This window comes from Corvus hawaiiensis, chromosome 24 (genome assembly GCF_020740725.1).
Source record: "Corvus hawaiiensis isolate bCorHaw1 chromosome 24, bCorHaw1.pri.cur, whole genome shotgun sequence".
NCBI classification, from domain to species: Eukaryota; Metazoa; Chordata; class Aves; order Passeriformes; family Corvidae; genus Corvus; species Corvus hawaiiensis.
In genome coordinates this window covers 9,651,543-9,668,896 of record NC_063236.1, presented here as the reverse complement: position 1 = coordinate 9,668,896, position 17,354 = coordinate 9,651,543, and the positions used below count along the sequence as shown (strand labels likewise).

Genomic DNA, 17,354 nt, shown 5'->3' with positions numbered 1-17,354 from the left:
CCTGCTGTGGGGGACCTGCATCCCCTCGTCCCCAGGCGCTGGGACAGAGAGAGCCCAGCAGGAGAAGCCCAGGGCAGAGATCCGGGGAGTCTGACTGGCAGGGACGCTGCAAACCAAGGGCAGACTGTCCCCAGCAGAGGAGGGGACACGGGGGACAAGCGCATTCCCATCCTTTGGGAATCCCATTTGGTAAAATCCCCCTGCCAAACCCAGGGAAGGGAGAGCTCCGGAGGGGATCAGCGCTCACCTGGCCGGAGCAGCGCTCAGCGGCAGAGCCGGGGCCGGCGGGGAGGGATGAAACCAGGGTATAAAACCCAGCCCGGGGCCGGCGGGGAGGGATGAAACCAGGGTATAAAACCCAGCCCGGGGCCGGTGCTCACACACGGGGCCGGCGGGGAGGGATGAAACCAGGGTACAAAACCCAGCCCGGGGCCGGTGCTCACACACGGGGACACCGGGGAGGGACCTGCCGGGGTATAAAACCCATCCCGGGGCCGCTGCTCGCACACGGGGACACCGAGAGCCGCCAGCGCTCCCCGTGGAGACGGGGCTGGGACACGCTCACCTGGCTGCTCTTCCTGGGATGAAAAAGCCAAAGCGATGCAGCCTCTGTAGGGTTTTCTGCTGCTTTTAAGAAGAACTTCTCTTTCCCTTCGGATTTACCTGCGCAGGGGTGAAAGGGGATGCACAAGGCGAGCAGTGCAGGGAGAAAAGGGGATTTGAGAAGCTTTAGTGCAGAGAAGTATCAAGTTCTGAACCAGGGGCTCTTGCACCTCTCTGCTCCACAGGGATATTTTCAGCCCAGGCAGAGAGGGAATTGCTTAGCTCAGGGTGAGTGCGGTGCAGACAGGTGACAGCCTGCCCTGGGGTTGGGGACCGCGGGAGGAGGCACATCCAGCCCCCAGCCAGGGGCAGAGGAGCTGGAGCTCAGGGGCAGCCCTGGGGACACAGGGAAGGGGACAACAGGACGTCAGAGACAAGCACTGGACCTGCTTGTTCTCGTGCAGAGCCTCCTGGAGGGATGGAGCCAGGCTGGGGCTGGAACAGCTCTCACCAGAGCCCGCCTGGGCACAGCCAGGGGCATCTGAGCCTGGCAGGGGACCCCAACCTGACGCTGCTGCACACCCGGGATGAGGAGCTGGCCAAGGCCGAGGTCGGGGTGCTGGGCACCATCCTGGCTGTGGCCACCGTGGGCAACCTGGGCGTGCTGCTGGCCATGTACCGGCTGAGGAGGAAGATGAGCCGCATGCACCTCTTCATCCTGCACCTGGGGCTGACCGACCTGGGCGTGGCCCTGTTCCAGGTGCTGCCGCAGCTCCTCTGGAAGGTCACCTACCGCTTCCTGGGGCCCGACGCGCTCTGCAGGGCCGTCAAGTACCTGCAGGTGCTCAGCATGTTCGCCTCCACCTACATGCTCATGGTGATGACCCTGGACCGCTACCTGGCCGTGTGCCACCCGCTGCAGTCGCTGCAGCAGCCCAGCCGCCAGGCCTACACCATGATCGGGGCCACCTGGCTGCTCAGCTGCCTGCTCAGCTTGCCCCAGGTGTTCATCTTCTCGCTGCGGGAGGTGCGCCCGGGCTCGGGGGTGCTGGACTGCTGGGCGGATTTCGGGTACCCGTGGGGAGCGCGCGCCTACATCACCTGGACCACGCTGTGCATCTTCGTGCTGCCCGTGGGCGTCCTCAGCGTCTGCTACAGCCTCATCTGCCACGAGATCTGCAAGAACCTCAAGGGCAAGACCCAGAGCGGTGCCCCTGGCGCGGGGGGACCCGCGGCAGCCGCCGCTGCTGCCCCCGGCCCCGCGGGGAAGGGCGGGCAGCCCTCGCGGGTGAGCAGCGTGCGCACCATCTCCCGCGCCAAGATCCGCACCGTGAAGATGACCTTCGTCATCGTGGCCGCCTATGTCACCTGCTGGGCGCCCTTCTTCAGCGTGCAGATGTGGTCAGTGTGGGACGAAGATGCTCCCGACGATGGTGAGTGGTGGGGGGGGGTTGGGGGGTGGTCCCAAAGAGGGTGCAGAGCCCTGGGAACCCCAGGAATGTGGTTGGGTTTGTAACAAACCAGAGCTGTCTGTCATTTTGGGATTAAAAAAAAAAAACAAAACAAACCATGGGTAGGGCTACAGATTTTGTCCCCAGTAATGTTTATGGAATACAAATTTCAGAGGTAAATCATTCCTTTCACCAGAAAAAGTGATGATTTCTGGCCATCATCCACAGGGATGTGCAAAGATATCTTTGCCATGTGCGCCTTCCCTCTCCTGCGGGAATTTACAGAGGTTTCAGAAGGGGATTGTTGAGTTCATTGGTTAATTTTTTTTCCTGAAAATTTTCACAAGCTTTCATAGCAGTAGAAGGAACTTCACCCAAGATTGAAAGTCCTCTGGGAGATGCTTTGGGCAGCAAAGAGGCTGAAGGAAAGTTCAGAAGCGGCTGGGTCTCACCTCTCAGAGGATGTGCTCCAGCACGTTCCCACTGCAGAACATCCCCCACCTGAAGGGTAGAGCCTGGCTCTGCAAACTCTCCTGCCCGAAGGAATGCGGGAATGGGAGTGGGAATGGGAGCCAGGAGAGCCCCCGGGTCCTGCCCGCTGCCCACTGAGCCCCTGCCCAGCCCCTGGGGACGTTTCATCTCTCTCTCTCGCCTTGCCAGAGTCCACCGACGTGGCTTTCAGCATCACCATGCTGCTGGCCAGCCTCAGCAGCTGCTGCAACCCCTGGATCTACCTGTTCTTCAGCGGGCACCTCCTGCAGAACGCCGGGCGCTGCCGGGGCTGCCGGGGCCGCCGCCGGGCCGGGCTGCGCAGACCCAACTCCACCGGGAGCCTGTGCAGCAGGAAAACCACGATCCTGAGCCACAGCCACCAGGCCGGGGTCCCCCTGCGCGGGGACAGCGCCAGGGAGCCGTACTCGCCCTGCGACGAGGGGGTGACGGAGTCGGGCACGCTCTAGGCTGCGGCGGTGGCCGCTCTGTCGCTGCAGAGCGCGGCCCTCCCCGCCTGGTGGCACCGCGCTTTGCAGAAATCTCACTGTTTCACCCAGAAAAGCGTCGCTGTCCGCCTTGTCCTCGCTGCCGAACGCGCCGTGTCCGCTGCGACCATCGGGGGATGGACAGAGCCCCTCCGGCCGCTGCCTGACCACAGCATCCACCGCCCGCGTGTTTAGGGAAACCTCTGGCTGCTCTCCTCCGGGAAGGGGATGCTGAATCCTTCGGGAAGAGGGGATGCTGCACCCGCAAAATCCTCCTGGAGAGACGCGAGCTTTGCGTTCCCCAGCTGCCAGCAGAGCAAGCCTGAGCACGGCAACGCGGCCCCATCTGCTCCAGATCCCCGCCAGTTCCTCCTCTCGCACCCTCGGGGCCTTGCTGGCCGAGCAGGCAGCGAGGACAGAGCTGTCCCACGCCCCGGGGCACCGCAGAGTTCCCCTGGCCCGGAACTGCCCCGCTGCCACCCCGGGGCCAGGGACGGGGCAGTCGCGTCTGTCCCGCACCCGCTGTGCCCGCTGGAGCGCCCCAAATGCGGCACTGGCACCCCGAGGAGCTGCTGCGAGCAGCCCTGGCCCCGCTCCAGCTCAGCCGGGCACGTCCTGCCCCCTCCGTGCCCACTTCCCCTCCCAGCCCCAACCCCCGTGTTCAACATCTGCCGCGTCCCAGGCAGAGCTGCTCTCACGCTGCTGCTGCTGCTGCTGCTTTGGGCTGATTTTGCAGGGATCAGGGTCCCAAAACCACCCAGGGCTCGCAGAGCAGGGAACTCGGTTCCCGTGCAGTCCCAGCCTGGCCCCTGCCCTTCTCAAAGGAGCTGTTTTGTGCAGGAATAAATCACGGATGAAGCAGGAAAGAGCATCCCTTTGTTCTGGCAGTCGAGCTCCAAAGCTGTTGATGGAGTTGTCCAAGTGTCCCAGCGAAGGTTCCCAGTTCCCTGCGAGCCACGGGCATTATTCCTTCCACTAGCACAGGCTAAAGCTGTAAAAATAAGACATTAGGAGTAAAATATTTTGAAATCTTCAATATTTTCACTTTTTAATCGCCAGGCATTTGAAGGAGATTTCTCAGAAGCTTCCACTGACTGGTTTCGGCCTCACCTCCAGTTCCACAGTCACACCTCTCCTGGGATTTCCAATGTTACCCAGGACTTGTCGGGGGTTTTGGAACATTTTCTTTCACATGCCCTTTGAGTTGGGCCAGATCTGCACACCAAGGTCATGAAACCAGGAGTGCCTGGCTCCCCCTGCCGTGATCGATCCCAAATCAATTGTCTCACAACATTTCATTAAATCACAGCGTGGCTGAGCCCATTTAAAACGCACTTGGGGCAGCTCCAGCCCTAAGGACGGCGCGCTATGCTGGGAGGCAGCAGCTCCATCCCCCTCACAGAACTCCCACTGGGGCACAGTTCCCATTCCCAGGCACTCTGGAAGTTTATTTCTTGAAAGATCTGAAATAACAAAATGCAGAGTGAGGAGCAGGGACATTGCCCAGGTGGGGGAGAGACCGACCCCAGCACCTGGAGCAGGGACAAAGCAGGAAAAGCAAAAGGTGGGAGACAGGGAACATCATCCTTGCTGGGTGGTGAGGGAAAAGCCAGTGGAAAAACTGCATTTAAAAGGATTTTCTGAGGCTGATGAGCAAAGCAACATCGAGAGGAGCTGCCAGCCAGTTCAGTGGGTATTTGGAGGATCGCTGCATCTCCCTCTCCGAACTGCAGCCCATTTTGAGAGGCTGGGGGGGGATGTTCCATTTGCTTTCATGAAACGAGGGAAAAAGGGCCATGGCACAAAAGTGGAGAGCTCAGGAACCCTCTGAGGGTTCCTGCACCGCCCCGCAGCCCTCAGGAACAGTGCTGCCTTTAAGGAAAACGCCAAGGAAATTGTGCCTGCGGCTCAGAGCGGTACAAGTGGTGCAGCCCGTGCCAGGCAGTGCCCCAGGGGAGGGGCACGGTCCCAGCTGTGCAGCTGCCGGGGGCTCTGGGCACCTCTGAGCAGCAGCACCGCGGTGTGACAGCTTCACCCGGGTGTCACAGCTTCACCTCGGTGTACTCCACACCCTTGGATGCCCTGGGGCTGGAGAAGGGCCAGAAAAGTATTTTCCTCTTCTTTGGGTCCACGTTGACATAATCCATCCCAGTCTTCATGTTCTCGTAGTCCTGGGCAGAGCCCGGCTCCTGGCCTTTCCCCACGAACACCAGGGATGTGTAGTTGATGTTTTCCTCTGAGCCAGGGCCCTGCAGGAGCAAAATGAGCCCCAGGTCAGGCCCCAGCACCCACCCAGGAGCCTTTGCCCTTGGCCCATGCACCAGTTCAGAGAATCATGGAATGGGTTGGGTGGGAAGGACCTTAAAGCTCATCTGATTCCACCCCTGCCATGGGCAGGGACACCTTCCACCATCCCAGGGTGCTCCAAGCCCCATCCAGCCTGGCCTTGGACGCTTCCAGGGATCCAGGGGCGGCCACAGCTGCTCTGGGCACCCTGTGCCAGGGCCTGCCCACCCTCACAGGGAAGATTTGTTTCCTAATTTTCCTCATGTGCCCAGGGATGCTTCCGTCTGGATAGGGGATGCTGGAATGCTCCCAGCCTTAATTATGGCATTTCAATGTGATTTGATGGATTTACCCCTCCTGAAGCTGCTCTGGGGGTCTGGAGCTGGACAAAGATGGGCTGGGGTTGTTTTGGCAAAGGCTCTGTGTCTGTGGTACCTGAGGGCAGGAAGAGCTGTCCGAGTCCTCCGAGGTCTCCGAAGATGTGTCACTGCTCCCTTAAAAACAGGAGACATTTACCAGCCCTAGCACTTCCCAGGGGGTTAAAGGGAAAAAAAAGATCAGGGGGAAAAAGAAAATGTGCTCAGGAGTGAAAATTCAAAATGAAACCGTGTGATCCCTCCCCTCTTCACTTCCCTGGGAGAAACTGGGCAAGGAGAGCCCAGCTGGGCAGGAGCCCTGGCAACAGGCAGGGGCACAGTCCTGCTCCTGCTTGGCCCTTTGCTCACCCCTTGCTCCCACCCCCGGGCTGTTCACAGCTCGTAAGGAAGAGACATCACACAAAAGCCACCCAAAATTCCCATCCCTGTGCCAGGACAATGCCCTGGCACTGCAGGACCCCGTTACCTGCGCAGGCCGGTGCTGGGTTTTGTGCCCCTGGCTGTTGTGCCCCAGGCTGCTGTGCCTTGTCCCCTCCCGGTGACGGGGCCGGAGCTGGGGCGGGATGAGGGCTGGGATGCTCCCCAGGGCTGCTGCTCGCCTGCATCCCACGGGAATGTTGGGCTGTGACCAAGAGGAGAGTGAGCCCTGGCTCCGGCTGTGCCCAGCACACCCCACCCCACACCCACTCCAGCAGCCCCAGTGCAAACCAGTCCACCCCGAAATGATTACTGCTGTGCACTGGAGCAGGCACATATCCATAAATTCAATTGCTGGGATGATCCAGTGCCCTGTTGTCCCACCAGGAGAGGCCCCAGTGACAAATCACGGTGCCAAGGCCTCTTCTGGCAAGTTTGGGATGCCTTTGACCCCGAGAGGAGCTGGGCTTTGTGCAAATGTCAGCAGCAGTTGGTGTGAAAGAATTTCCTGCTACAAACTGCAGCTTCATCTGAATTAATACTCTGTGAGTTGCCTCTTGGTATTTTCCCAGCACTTTACTAAAAGAGCAATAAAAGAAGATGGTTTTGAAGCAATGCAAGGTTGTACAACCCTCACTGCCACTGCCCACGTCACCCACAGCTCACCCCCAGCCTGGACCCGAGCTTGGCCCTGCCCTGCCCCTTTCCCACTCCACCCCGGTGCCCAAAACAAGAAATCCCCAGGGAAAGCCACCAAGGCAGTAATTACCAATTTTCCTGCTGAGCATGATGTAAAGGGCCAGCAAGAGGAGAGCGTGGAGCACAGAGGTGACAGCTGATGTGACAGCAGGAATCCAGCTGAACGAGAGAAAAATATTCAGTCTCCTGAAATCACCGAATTCTTTCCAATCCCTCCATCGCTTCAAGACGTGTTTTAGGCCCGGGCTTGCTGGCAGCTTTCGGTTTTGCTTTTTTGTCCTTTGGGGGGATGTGCCCCAAAATGTGGGGCTTGGTTTTCAAGAATGATTTGAGTTCCTTGCCCCTCGTTTTTGGGAGCCTGTCCTCAGAAGGGTTTTCAAAAGCCTCATTGCCAGCGGGGGAATGTAGTGATGGAGGGGAGAGAGAAGTTACAGATATTATGAAATTATGGATTTATGGAATTATGGATTTATGGAATGGGTTGGGTGGGAAGGGACCTTTGAAGGTCACCCCCAGCCATGAGCAGGGACATCTTCAGCCAGACCAGGTTGCTCAGAGCCCCATCCAGCCGGGCCTGGGATGGTTCCAGGGACGCTGTGAAGGGCTCTGTGCCCCGGGGTGTTGCACTCACCACTCACAAGTGCTGTTGAGCATCCTCCTGCTGAGGCGTCTCCAGGTGCTGGGGGGGACACAGAGAGGCAGCAAGACCTGGTGGCAGCCCACAAAAATGGTCCTGTTGAGCCTCACGCTGCTCCACACGAGCTGAGGATCAGGCTCAGCACTTGGAAGCGGTGGTTGGACACTGCAGATGTGAAATAAAGGGTTTTTATTTTATCCCAGCCCTCCCCCTGTGAGAATCCCTCTGGCTCACACCCTCACAGAGCCACAGGCCCTCCCTTATCACTGAATTAATGGCTTTATACATGGTCATATCTGAGACTTGTCTGGAGCTTCTGGGCTCCACCGTGGCGACAGAATTGAAATTCATTCTTCTTGCTTTAATCCTCTCCCACGGTTCGTTATTTCCTTTTTTTAATCCACAAGAAAACCCCAAAACCCCCCAAAAAGATAACTATAGTCTGGAAAAAAAAAAAAAAATCCATAGAAAAAGTAACCAGGGGAAGGTCGTGGGTTGGTTTGAGACTCTGGTGTGAGACAAGGTCCAGACAGAAATATCGGAGGCCCTCCAACACCTCTGTGTCTGAAACACCTCGGATTTAATGCTGTGAGAGCTTCAATCCTGTAGAAGTTGAGAGGGTTTAAGGCAGAAAATCAGAAAACACCAAGGGGCTGGGCCCCTTGGCTTGGGACTTCTGGCAGTAACACTCCAGGGATTTATGATAAAAAATACGGGTGTTGATTTTGTAAAAAATAGCGGGAGGGGTGTTCATTTTGTGAGCTTCCACTTGCAAAAAAAAGCACTTTAAATCTTCCCTCAGTGCTATAAACTCCCTATTTATAAACGGCTGATAGGGAGAGATCTTCAGCTGAGGCTTTGAGACAGTGATTAAAGCAGCCATGACAATTTGATGGATAAATTGATAGAGCAAAGGCGTTATCCACCCTGTGGAGCAGATCCTGTCATTTCCTCTGTGACACATTTCTGAGCCCAATTCATCAAAAGCTTTCCTGATAACCACCAACCTCCTGCAGAATTCCACTCACCCAAACAGCCTGACCGGTGCCAAGCCAAAAAAGCATTTCTTGCAGGAATTTCCCCCCTCCCTTACTGAACAAACCTGTCCCCAGATATCCTTCTCGAAGGACTGCCCTTCTCAAAAGGCTCATTTCCTACTGTGGGGCAGGAGATGCTGCTGCAGCAGCAGATAAGGATCTGAGAAATGAGCTGCTCAAAAGGAAATTGCAAAATAAGCCCCAAATCCAACTACCAGCAGCAGCAGCTTCTGTGCTGAGATGGGTACGGCGAGATGGAGGCGCCGATATCGGCTGGGTATCGAGAAATCTGATTCGAGAGAGCAGCCGGTGAGAGCCTGGCACCACATGTGCTTTTTTTGGCGTCTCAGGGAACTTCTGTGAGCCTGCAGCCCCCAGGACTTCAGCTTTTTCTCAAGAAAAGTGCTGAAATCAAGGCTTGCGAGGAGCTGCTCCTCGGCCGAGCAGTGAGGGGTCAACCCGAGGCATCCGCGCTCGGCTGAAGGTGAGTAAAAACTCCAGAAAGCCCCAAATTATTTTAATCCCACTTGAGCCAGGCCCAGCTGGCCCACGGAAGCTCAGGATGGCAGCAACACGTGCCCAGGGAGATTCCCAGCCCCGCTCTCCTCCCGTTGTTCCACCCCTCTGCTTCCACGCCATCGCATCCAGCGCCCGGCGGAGCGCGGTGCCCAGCGCTGATTTACCTGGGGGTCAGAGCTCTCCACACCGTCCCTTCTCCCCAGCTCTGGGGCAGCTGGGGCCGTGCAGGCAGCAGGGTTTAGGGCCGTTTCAGCAGCATTTTGGGTGCAGCGCGGGGTCCGGCAGCGCAGCGGTGCCGGATGCGGTCACGCTCTACCCCCAGGTCAGAGGCACCAACGAGCCCACATGAGGTTCCATGACGCCTCCCCTCTTGTCAGCGGTCTCATTTAAATATATTTGGGTGTTTCTCTGCTGCTCTGCAGCTGTTTGGCTCCTGGGACCCTGCACCCCTCCACCAATTCTTCATCAATTCTCCATCTTCCAGCGGCTTTGTCCCAAAACTCAGCTGAGCTTCCTTGGAGCTGAGCAGTGCTGAGGGAGCTGTGCCCAGCCCAGCCCTGAGTAACTCAGCTGCCAAAACGAGCTCTGGGTGCTTCCAAGGAAAGCTCTTCTGTTGCAGGATCCCCACTGCAACAAATGGTGGAACACTCTTCCACAGGGATAAAGCATTTTACACCACCTGGCTCCGTGTCTGCTGGGGGTGGATGGACCTCCACCTGCCCGAGCTCTGGAAAATGTTCTGCAACATTTGGGGTGCAAGCAGCAGCCTGGCAGACCCCATCCTGAGGGTTCCCAGGAGGTTTGGGGAGTGCTGGGCTACTGTTTTGTAGGAACCGTGGGGTTTGTAGCTCCGGAGCAGCCCTGCAGCAGCCCAGCCTCTTCCCTGGCAGAAAGGTCAGGAACAAGAGATTCCCCTTTTTCAAGGTCCTTGACTCACGGGGATGATGCCTGCTGACCTTTAAACATCTCCACCACCCACAGCAATCCTCTCCCAGGGACACACCACCCCAGAGAATCCTCCTGGATTGTCTAAAAGCAAAGAGAAGATCCCGAGAAGCACCACCTCCCCCAGGAGCTGCACCACGAGTTGGGGTCACTTCCCAAATTCCCCCTCATCCCTGGGCCCGTGGGGCTCCCACCATCCATCAGCTCCATCATCAGATGTTGGTCCTGCTCTCCCCACAGCTGCTGCAGCCCAGGTGAATATTTTGGGGTTTATTTAACTGAAACTTGCTTGTTTGTTGATGTTTTTCAGGTGAGAGTTTGCTGCTGCAGCGCTTTGCAGGGCTCGGTGGTGGATAAACAGATTAACAGGTGGGAGAAGTGTCTGATAAAGGCAGAAAAAAAGGGTTTTTCAGAAAACACTGCTGGGGCACCCTGTGAATCAGTCGTGGTGGTGGCTCCACTAAAGGAAACGTGTAGAAAGGAACACAGATAACACATTTTTAGCCTGAGAACAGGTTTTTTAAAGGAGGAAAGCGCTTTACACCCAGTTGGTGAGAGACACATTTTCCACCCAAGGGGCAAAACCTATTTCTGATGCACCTGAGGGCAGGTTTGTGGCCCTGGAGGGGTGGGACGCACCCAGGGACAGCCCCTGCCTGGCAGAGGCCATTCCTGACTTATCAGCCTGGGATATTCCAGGAGCTGGAGTCACCTTTCCTCAATTTCTACAGAGCAGCACGGGCTGGCCCTGCCAAGCCGAGGGACACCACGAGCTGGAAATTGGGCATCTCTTCCCTGTGCATTCCAGACATTGAGGTGCAGCTGGAATATGTATGCAACAAAGCCTTTTTGATCCAATTTGCTGTGAAAATCCGGTCCAGTTGCTCCCAAAACGTTGAGAAAAACACCACCACTTTGTTCCACTTGAAATAGAAATGTTGAAGTGCCCCTGAGAGTTTAGCTTATCAAACTGCTTCTAAAATAACTAAAAAGTCAAAATAGATTTGCTTAACTGCAGAAATTCCTAAATGAAAGGTCTGGCCTCGTTATAACTTTCATCTTCCTATTTTAATACTGAACCCGCTGCCAGGAGTTTGCAGATTATGATGATCCAATTGGGGAATCTTTTCCACAAAATAAACTATTTCACTTGAAGTGTTTGGCGTGTCTGTGCTGCTGCTCACCCTCACGTTTATCTCCGAAGCCCAGTGACCCTTCAGGCTGTGTTTCCTGACAGGATTTTCAGGTTATAAACCATGTCTGGAACAATCCACTTGCTGTTTTCAGCTGATCTGGCACTTGCTGCAGCTGCTTTTGTTTTAGGAAGTTTCTTTCTAATCCATGAATATGTGATTAGGACAAGGAGAGAGGCTGGTACATTAAACTGCATCTCAAAAGGCGAAGGAGATAATAAATTTGTATAAAAGCCACAAAAAAATAAAAATAAAGCATTGCAGCGTGGGGGAATGCAGGGAATTTTCATTTGTTTTGGAAAAACAGCTGCACTTGCCATCGGCATCAACTGTGCTGTACCCAATGCTCTCCTGCTCACATCGAGAAATATTTGATGCATTTTTTAAAGCTTAATCTGCCTGCAAAGCCGGGGAGAGGAGGGACCTGGCAGCATCTCCAGGGATGGGGACACCAGGTCCCGGTGACAGCAGGACGTGACTCAGCTGTCCCCAGCCACCGTTGGTACCTGTGCCTCACGAATGAGGACTTTAATTTCCTGGGCGAGGGCTTTGATGAGATAAAATTTAATTAGATAAAACAGGCTCACTGGGACAAACAAAAAATTGATTAGCACGGTGCTAAACCCTGTTAATCACGTGAATGGGGCTCGCTGAACAAAACACCCCCTTTAGCACCCACCCTCGATTATGTAAGGCCAAAACCATGGAGAATAAGGAAAACAGCATCATCCCGGGCCTGGGAGATGGCGGCAGCAGGAAAACCCTCGCCTGCCCCCACTGGCTCCCCCCATAGCTGAAGGCTTTATTTGTTCATCAGCATTTGCTGTTTGCACTCGCAGAGGCTTTAATGAGACGCCCGTCCCGAGTTAAACAAAACTCACCGGGGACGAGCCCATTAGCGGCTGCAGAGCACCGGGGAGCTGTCTCCCACGGGAAGCTGCTCCTTCCCGGCGTGTGGAAGGGAAAGTCGCACCTTCCCGCGCCGCTCATCACTGCTAATTAGTCTGTGCCTTTTAAAATGAGGTCGGCGGCTGCCCTGATGGCACAAACGCATCCCTTTCCTGCACCTCCCCGCAGCTGCCGGGGTTTGGGGCACCCCACGGCCACGGGCAGGTCCCTGGGGTGGGGCTGTGGGGTGAAGGAGAAGGGAAATGTTCCCCTAAAGCGTTTTGGGGGGTTTCCACCAGTGGATAAGGGGCTGGTGCTGGGACGGGGACCCCATTCTGCTCCCTCTGCGGGGCCTCCACTGCCCCAGAATCAGCCAAACCAGCCCCTGCTCAGCTCCCACAGGTCCCCCAACGCCGTCCTCACCCAGAAAAGCAAACGTGACCCTGGAGCGCCCGCTCAGCCTCGCCTGGGCCGTGGCCAGTGATTCATTCGGGGTGCCCGAGCCCGGTGTTGACTCTGGCAGGGCCCTTATCGGGCTTGGCACCGTCGGTATAAGAGCGGCACCGCGGCGCTGCCGGTGCGGGCACGGCCACCGAGCCACGCCATGAGGCGCCTGCTCCTCCTCGCCGCGCTCTGCCTGGGCCTGGCCGGCGCCCTGAGAAGGTAAGGGGGTCCCCAGGGTGCAGCCCGGCTCCCCAGGGTCTGGGGGGTCACTCCCAGGTGTGATGGATGGCAGAGCTCAGCCTGGACACCCCGCGGCTGTGCCGGAGCGGTGGCACCGCTCTGGGGTTTCTGGGTTCTCCATCCCTCTGGGCAGAGCCTGTGAGCAGCAGGAGGGGTCTGCAAAGGGGGTCTGTGCATGCAGACAGGGCAGAAAACACCGGCCTGAATTCCCCTTGGCCCTGCTCATCCTGCCCAGCCCCAAGGTCCTTCCCAGCACGGACACCAAGCTGCCTGTCCCGCCACCGCCGTGGCGTGGATGCTCCCCTGCGCGCTCTGGCCTTCATTTCCTGCCTCCTAAAACACATCAAGTGCCCCTCTTTCGCTGGGCCTCGGCTGGAAATCATTGCAGTGGGAGGATGTGGGCTCTAAACCCTCATCCTGGCCTGGTGCCGGGACCCTCAGGGTGGGCACAGGGACTGCAGGACATCGGCAGCACCTCCATGAGTGACCAGGACCCTTCTCCCCAGGGTGCCCCTGACCAGGCGCCGCTCCCTGCGGAAGCTGCTGCGGGATCAGGGGCGGCTCTCGCACCTCTGGAAAGCCCAGGGGGGGCTGGACACGGACAGCGAGGACTGCGCCGCCTTCTCGGAGACCAACGAGCCCCTCGTCAACTACCTGGATGTGAGCAGGGGCGCTCAGAGGGATGGCAGCACCCTCCATTTGCCTGAGCCCCGTGCCCGATGCCCAAACACTTCCCACAAATCCCGCGGCTCCTGGCGGTGCCCGCCGTGCCAGGGCTCGCTGCCTGCCCGGCCCTCTGTCCCCGGGAATGTGAGGATGAGGACAAGGCAGCGCATTCATGGCAGGCACTGCCAGCCCCCTCCCTCCCTGCTATGCTCTGCCCACCCCCTGGGGACAGATTTCCTCCAAAATTCAAGTTACACGCTTTCCAGGGCAGAGCCCACCACAGAGCACCCCGAGGTGGAGGGGGTTCCCCGGGACAATCCCGTTCCCTAGTGGGGAGCGCCCTGTCCCCAAAGCTCCCGGCTGGTGACGAGGGTCCCCTCAGGGCCCAGCCCCCACCGTGCGGCCTTTTGTCCTCAGTTCCCATTGTTGTTCCTTAAATATTTGTCTCCTTTTTTCCACCTGGCACAGCCTGGCTGGGGCAGATCAAACACCGAGCCCCATCCGTGCCCTGCAGACACCCCCGGCTCCCCCGTGCCAGCATTTCTGGGTGTGCTGATGGCTCACGGGGCTCTCTTCGGCAGATGGAGTATTTTGGGCAGATCTCCATCGGGACCCCCCCTCAGAATTTCACCGTGGTGTTCGACACGGGCTCCTCCAACCTCTGGGTGCCTTCTGTCTACTGTGTCAGCAAAGCCTGCGGTGAGTGGGGACCCCCCCGACCCCAGAGAAGCCACCGGGCACCAACCCCAAGGTCTTGGGGGCCGCCCCCACCCAGCTGAGCCCTGTAGGTCACAGAGACGTGACAGAAATCCAGGGGTCAAAGCAGGGGGTGACAGCCCAGGGGCTCAGCAGGGGACAAATGTGGCTTTTTGGGGCTGTCAGCGATCAGCCGACCCCAGAGAGCCCAGACTGCTGCTGTGGGACATGGAGCATCCCCGAGCAGCCCCGGGGCTGCCCCGGAGCCCAGCGGGAATTGGGGAATGTGACTGGATCCGGCAGTGCCCGGGGGCTGCTGCTGGCTGTAAAGCAGGGAGAGCAGAGCTCGTCTGGGGACTCATTAAATGCTGCTCCCCCCAACAGCCCTTGGACCCTTCAGACTGAAATGGAAGAGGTTTCATTCCCCCTCAAAACTCCAACAGGTCCCTCAGCGGAGTCCCCATAACCAGGAGTTTTGGTGACACCGCGCTGCACCATCACTTTTCCTCACTGGTGATGGCTCCTGGCAGCTGTGGCCACGCAAAAAAATGACATCTCTGGTGACAGATCCCATCTTCTCCCCCAGCTGAGCACACCAGGTTCCGGCCAACCCAGTCCAGCACCTACCAGGCGATAGGGACCCCCTTCTCCATCCAGTACGGCACCGGGAGCCTGACGGGGATCATCGGGTCCGACCAAGTAGCCGTGAGTGCCCTTTGGGGTCCCCTGCTCTGGACGATGTGCCCGGGACTTGCCCACAGGCTCAACACGGAACCGCCTCCTCCCTGCAGGTTGAGGGTCTCACCGTGAGCAACCAGCAGTTTGCAGAGAGCATCAGTGAGCCGGGAAAAGCCTTCCTGGATGCTGGGTTCGATGGGATCCTTGGGCTGGCTTATCCCTCCCTGGCCGTGGATGGGGTCACCCCTGTCTTCGACAACATGATGGCCCAAAATCTGGTGGAGCTGCCCATTTTCTCTGTCTACATGAGCTCGTACGGACACGGCTTTGCTCCGGGGTGTTGCTCAGAGTCTGGCGTTGCTTTAGGGAGCGGGAGGGGCTGCCAAAATACAGATATTTTACTGAGCCAATGCAGGGTTTTTGGTACCAGGTTGAGCAGCACAGACCTCTGGCCTTACAGCATTTGTGGGGAGAAATTTGGGGTAAATTCATGCTAAACGGAAAAAATCCCTCATGTGTCCTCCTCTCCCTCCTCCCTGCAGGAACCCTGAGTCCCCCCAGGGAGGAGAGCTGCTTTTTGGGGGCTTTGACACCTCTCGCTTCACGGGCACCCTGAACTGGGTTCCGGTCACCCAGCAGGGGTACTGGCAGATCCAGCTGGACAAGTGAGTGGTGCTGGGCAGGGTGGGAGGGCAGGGCTGGGCTGGGAGGGCAGGACAAATCCCTCCTGCTCCTTCTCCCCTCTTCCAGCATCCAGCTGGGTGGGACAGCGACTTTCTGTGCCAACGGCTGCCAGGCCATCGTGGACACCGGGACATCGCTCATCACGGGCCCCACCAAGGAGATCAAAGAACTGCAAAACCTTATTGGGGCTGTGTCTGTGGATGGAGAGGTGAGAGCCAGGGTGGGGACAGGAGGGGACAAAGCTTGGGGACTCCTCCCTGCTGGAAGGGACATCCTGAGCCCCCAGCTGTGTTCCAGTACGCCGTGGAGTGCAGCAACCTCGACGTGATGCCTGACCTGACCTTCACCATCAACGGGCTGCCCTACACGCTCAGCGCCCGGGCTTACACCCTCGTGGTATGGCTGCGGCTCCCCGGCACCACCAACCCCAAGTCCCAGCAGCTCCAGTGGCAAAGCTGACGCTGGGAGCTGGCAGAGTGTCCCCGAGGGTGACAAACCCCGCTGGTTTCTGCTTCGCCACCATTCCTGGGTGTTTCCATGTGCACGAGGCTCTCGGCTTCATCCCAGCTTTCCCCTTCTCCTTCCCCAGGAGTATGGCGCTGACATGACCTTCTGTATCAGCGGCTTCCAGGGGAGTGACATCCCCCCTCCCACGGGACCCCTCTGGATTTTGGGTGATGTTTTCATCCGTCAGTTCTACTCCGTCTTCGACCGTGGCAATAACTTGGTGGGGTTGGCCCCCGCCGTCCCTTAGGGCTGTGACATCCATGGGGCAGGAGAGGGACTGACCTCGGCAGGGCAGGGGATGTCACCACGGCCTCAGTGTCCCCAGGGGGTGAAGACACCCAGGGATGCAGCTGCAGAGCCCAGCAGAAGTCCAGTCCTCGCCAGGACACTGTGATATAAAAGCGTCTCGAGCAGCTCTGTGATCTGCTCTGCACATTCTCCATTTTTCAATCCTGAGCCAATAAAAGCTTTAACAAACCCAAGCCTCTCATGTTCTGTCAGCAGCAGCCCAGCAGAAATCCTGCACATCTCAAAGGGTTGCACTGGGGGTTAAATCCTCCTTGCCCTCCTCTCTGGGTGATCCATGGCACTGCCAGGGCTGCACTCCCAGCGTGGCTGGAGCTCCCCTGGGATTCCCAAGGGGCAGAAAGAAGAAGATGCTTTGCCCCCAGGTAGAGCAGAAACCCCAGAGGTGTCTGTGGCCATCCCTGAGCATCCCATGGGCCTGCGGGCAGGGCAGGGGCCGAGGGAGCACTGGGAATACACCTCTCCTCAGTCAGCAGTTGGTGCTGGTAAACAAAAAGGTAACAAGGAGACTGGAAAGACCCTGGGGCTCTTTCTGTGCCATAAAACTCCCAGAACAGCTGGTGATTTCCAGAGAATTTCACTTTGATTCCCTCGGGGAACTTACAAGGACTGCGTGCTTGGTGGGCCCTTGAAGGCCACCAGAAGGGACAAAAGAGCTGCTGAGCCCTGGTCTGGGCTGGCTGGGGGGTTCTGGGGGGCCCTGGGGGGCTGAGGGGGGCTGCAGAGGGCTCCTGGCCATGGGGGTCCCCAGGAGTGACTGTGGCACACGTGACTGCTGATGGCATGGGGGGTGTGTTAGAGTGCTGGAGCAGAGGTGGCTCACGAGTGATGCACCCTGAGGCAGCGAGAAAGGGAAGCTCAGAAAAGGTTATTTTTATCCAGGCCTTTGCTCTGTTTTCTCCACTGACCCTGAGGCCAGCAGTGCCGAGGCCGGGCAGTGCTGGAGCGCCCACGTCCCAGCCCAGCTTGGTGGCTGCTCCATCCTTCCCGGACCCGAGCAGCCTTCAGGGCTGGGAGCTCTGGAATATTCGGATCTGGTCGTAAACTTTGCGGCTGAGCCTTGTGGTTGGAAATAAAGGGAGCTATCTGCCTTGCCCAGAGGCACTGATTGTGCCACTGACCAGTGTGGGCTCGGTGACGTTTCCTGTGTTGACTTCACCCCTG

At 57.8% G+C, this 17,354-nt stretch overlaps 3 protein-coding genes across 3 annotated transcripts; 2 read left to right on the top strand and 1 right to left on the bottom strand.

Annotated features, from left to right (window-relative positions):
• Window positions 1-522: 522 nt before the first annotated feature.
• Window positions 523-4,007, top strand: AVPR1B (arginine vasopressin receptor 1B). Its single transcript, XM_048328360.1, has 3 exons — window positions 523-611; window positions 1,008-1,976; window positions 2,655-4,007. Exons 2-3 carry the CDS (start codon window positions 1,022-1,024, stop codon window positions 2,951-2,953), a joined length of 1,254 nt encoding a protein of 417 aa, XP_048184317.1. The 5' UTR covers window positions 523-611; window positions 1,008-1,021; the 3' UTR covers window positions 2,954-4,007.
• A 17-nt stretch (window positions 4,008-4,024) lies between these two features.
• RHEX (regulator of hemoglobinization and erythroid cell expansion) lies at window positions 4,025-9,443 on the bottom strand. Its single transcript, XM_048328361.1, has 6 exons — window positions 9,108-9,443; window positions 7,382-7,552; window positions 6,821-6,909; window positions 6,101-6,256; window positions 5,693-5,751; window positions 4,025-5,220 (listed from the first exon to the last, which is right to left on the bottom strand). The coding sequence occupies exons 2-6, from the start codon at window positions 7,402-7,404 to the stop codon at window positions 5,014-5,016; spliced, it is 534 nt and encodes a 177-aa protein (XP_048184318.1). The 5' UTR covers window positions 7,405-7,552; window positions 9,108-9,443; the 3' UTR covers window positions 4,025-5,013.
• Window positions 9,444-12,533: 3,090 nt separating this feature from the next.
• Window positions 12,534-16,362, top strand: CTSE (cathepsin E). The gene is made up of 9 exons (XM_048327408.1): window positions 12,534-12,632; window positions 13,160-13,313; window positions 13,901-14,018; window positions 14,602-14,720; window positions 14,807-15,006; window positions 15,236-15,358; window positions 15,444-15,585; window positions 15,675-15,773; window positions 15,967-16,362. The coding sequence occupies exons 1-9, from the start codon at window positions 12,574-12,576 to the stop codon at window positions 16,129-16,131; spliced, it is 1,179 nt and encodes a 392-aa protein (XP_048183365.1). The 5' UTR covers window positions 12,534-12,573; the 3' UTR covers window positions 16,132-16,362.
• Window positions 16,363-17,354: the final 992 nt, after the last annotated feature.

Coding starts and splice junctions, on each gene's coding strand:
- AVPR1B (XM_048328360.1), top strand. CDS start 1,022: ATGGAGCCAGGCTGGGGCTGGAACAGCTCTCACCAGAGCCCGCCTGGG. Junction 1,977..2,654: donor CGAAGATGCTCCCGACGATG/GTGAGTGGTGGG, acceptor TCGCCTTGCCAG/AGTCCACCGACGTGGCTTTC.
- RHEX (XM_048328361.1), bottom strand. CDS start 7,404: ATGCTCAACAGCACTTGTGAGTG. Junction 6,910..7,381: donor CTCAACAGCACTTGTGAGTG/GTGAGTGCAACA, acceptor TCTCTCGTTCAG/CTGGATTCCTGCTGTCACAT. Junction 6,257..6,820: donor CATGCTCAGCAGGAAAATTG/GTAATTACTGCC, acceptor TCTTGGTCACAG/CCCAACATTCCCGTGGGATG.
- CTSE (XM_048327408.1), top strand. CDS start 12,574: ATGAGGCGCCTGCTCCTCCTCGCCGCGCTCTGCCTGGGCCTGGCCGGC. Junction 14,721..14,806: donor TCGGGTCCGACCAAGTAGCC/GTGAGTGCCCTT, acceptor TCCTCCCTGCAG/GTTGAGGGTCTCACCGTGAG. Junction 15,586..15,674: donor CTGTGTCTGTGGATGGAGAG/GTGAGAGCCAGG, acceptor GCTGTGTTCCAG/TACGCCGTGGAGTGCAGCAA.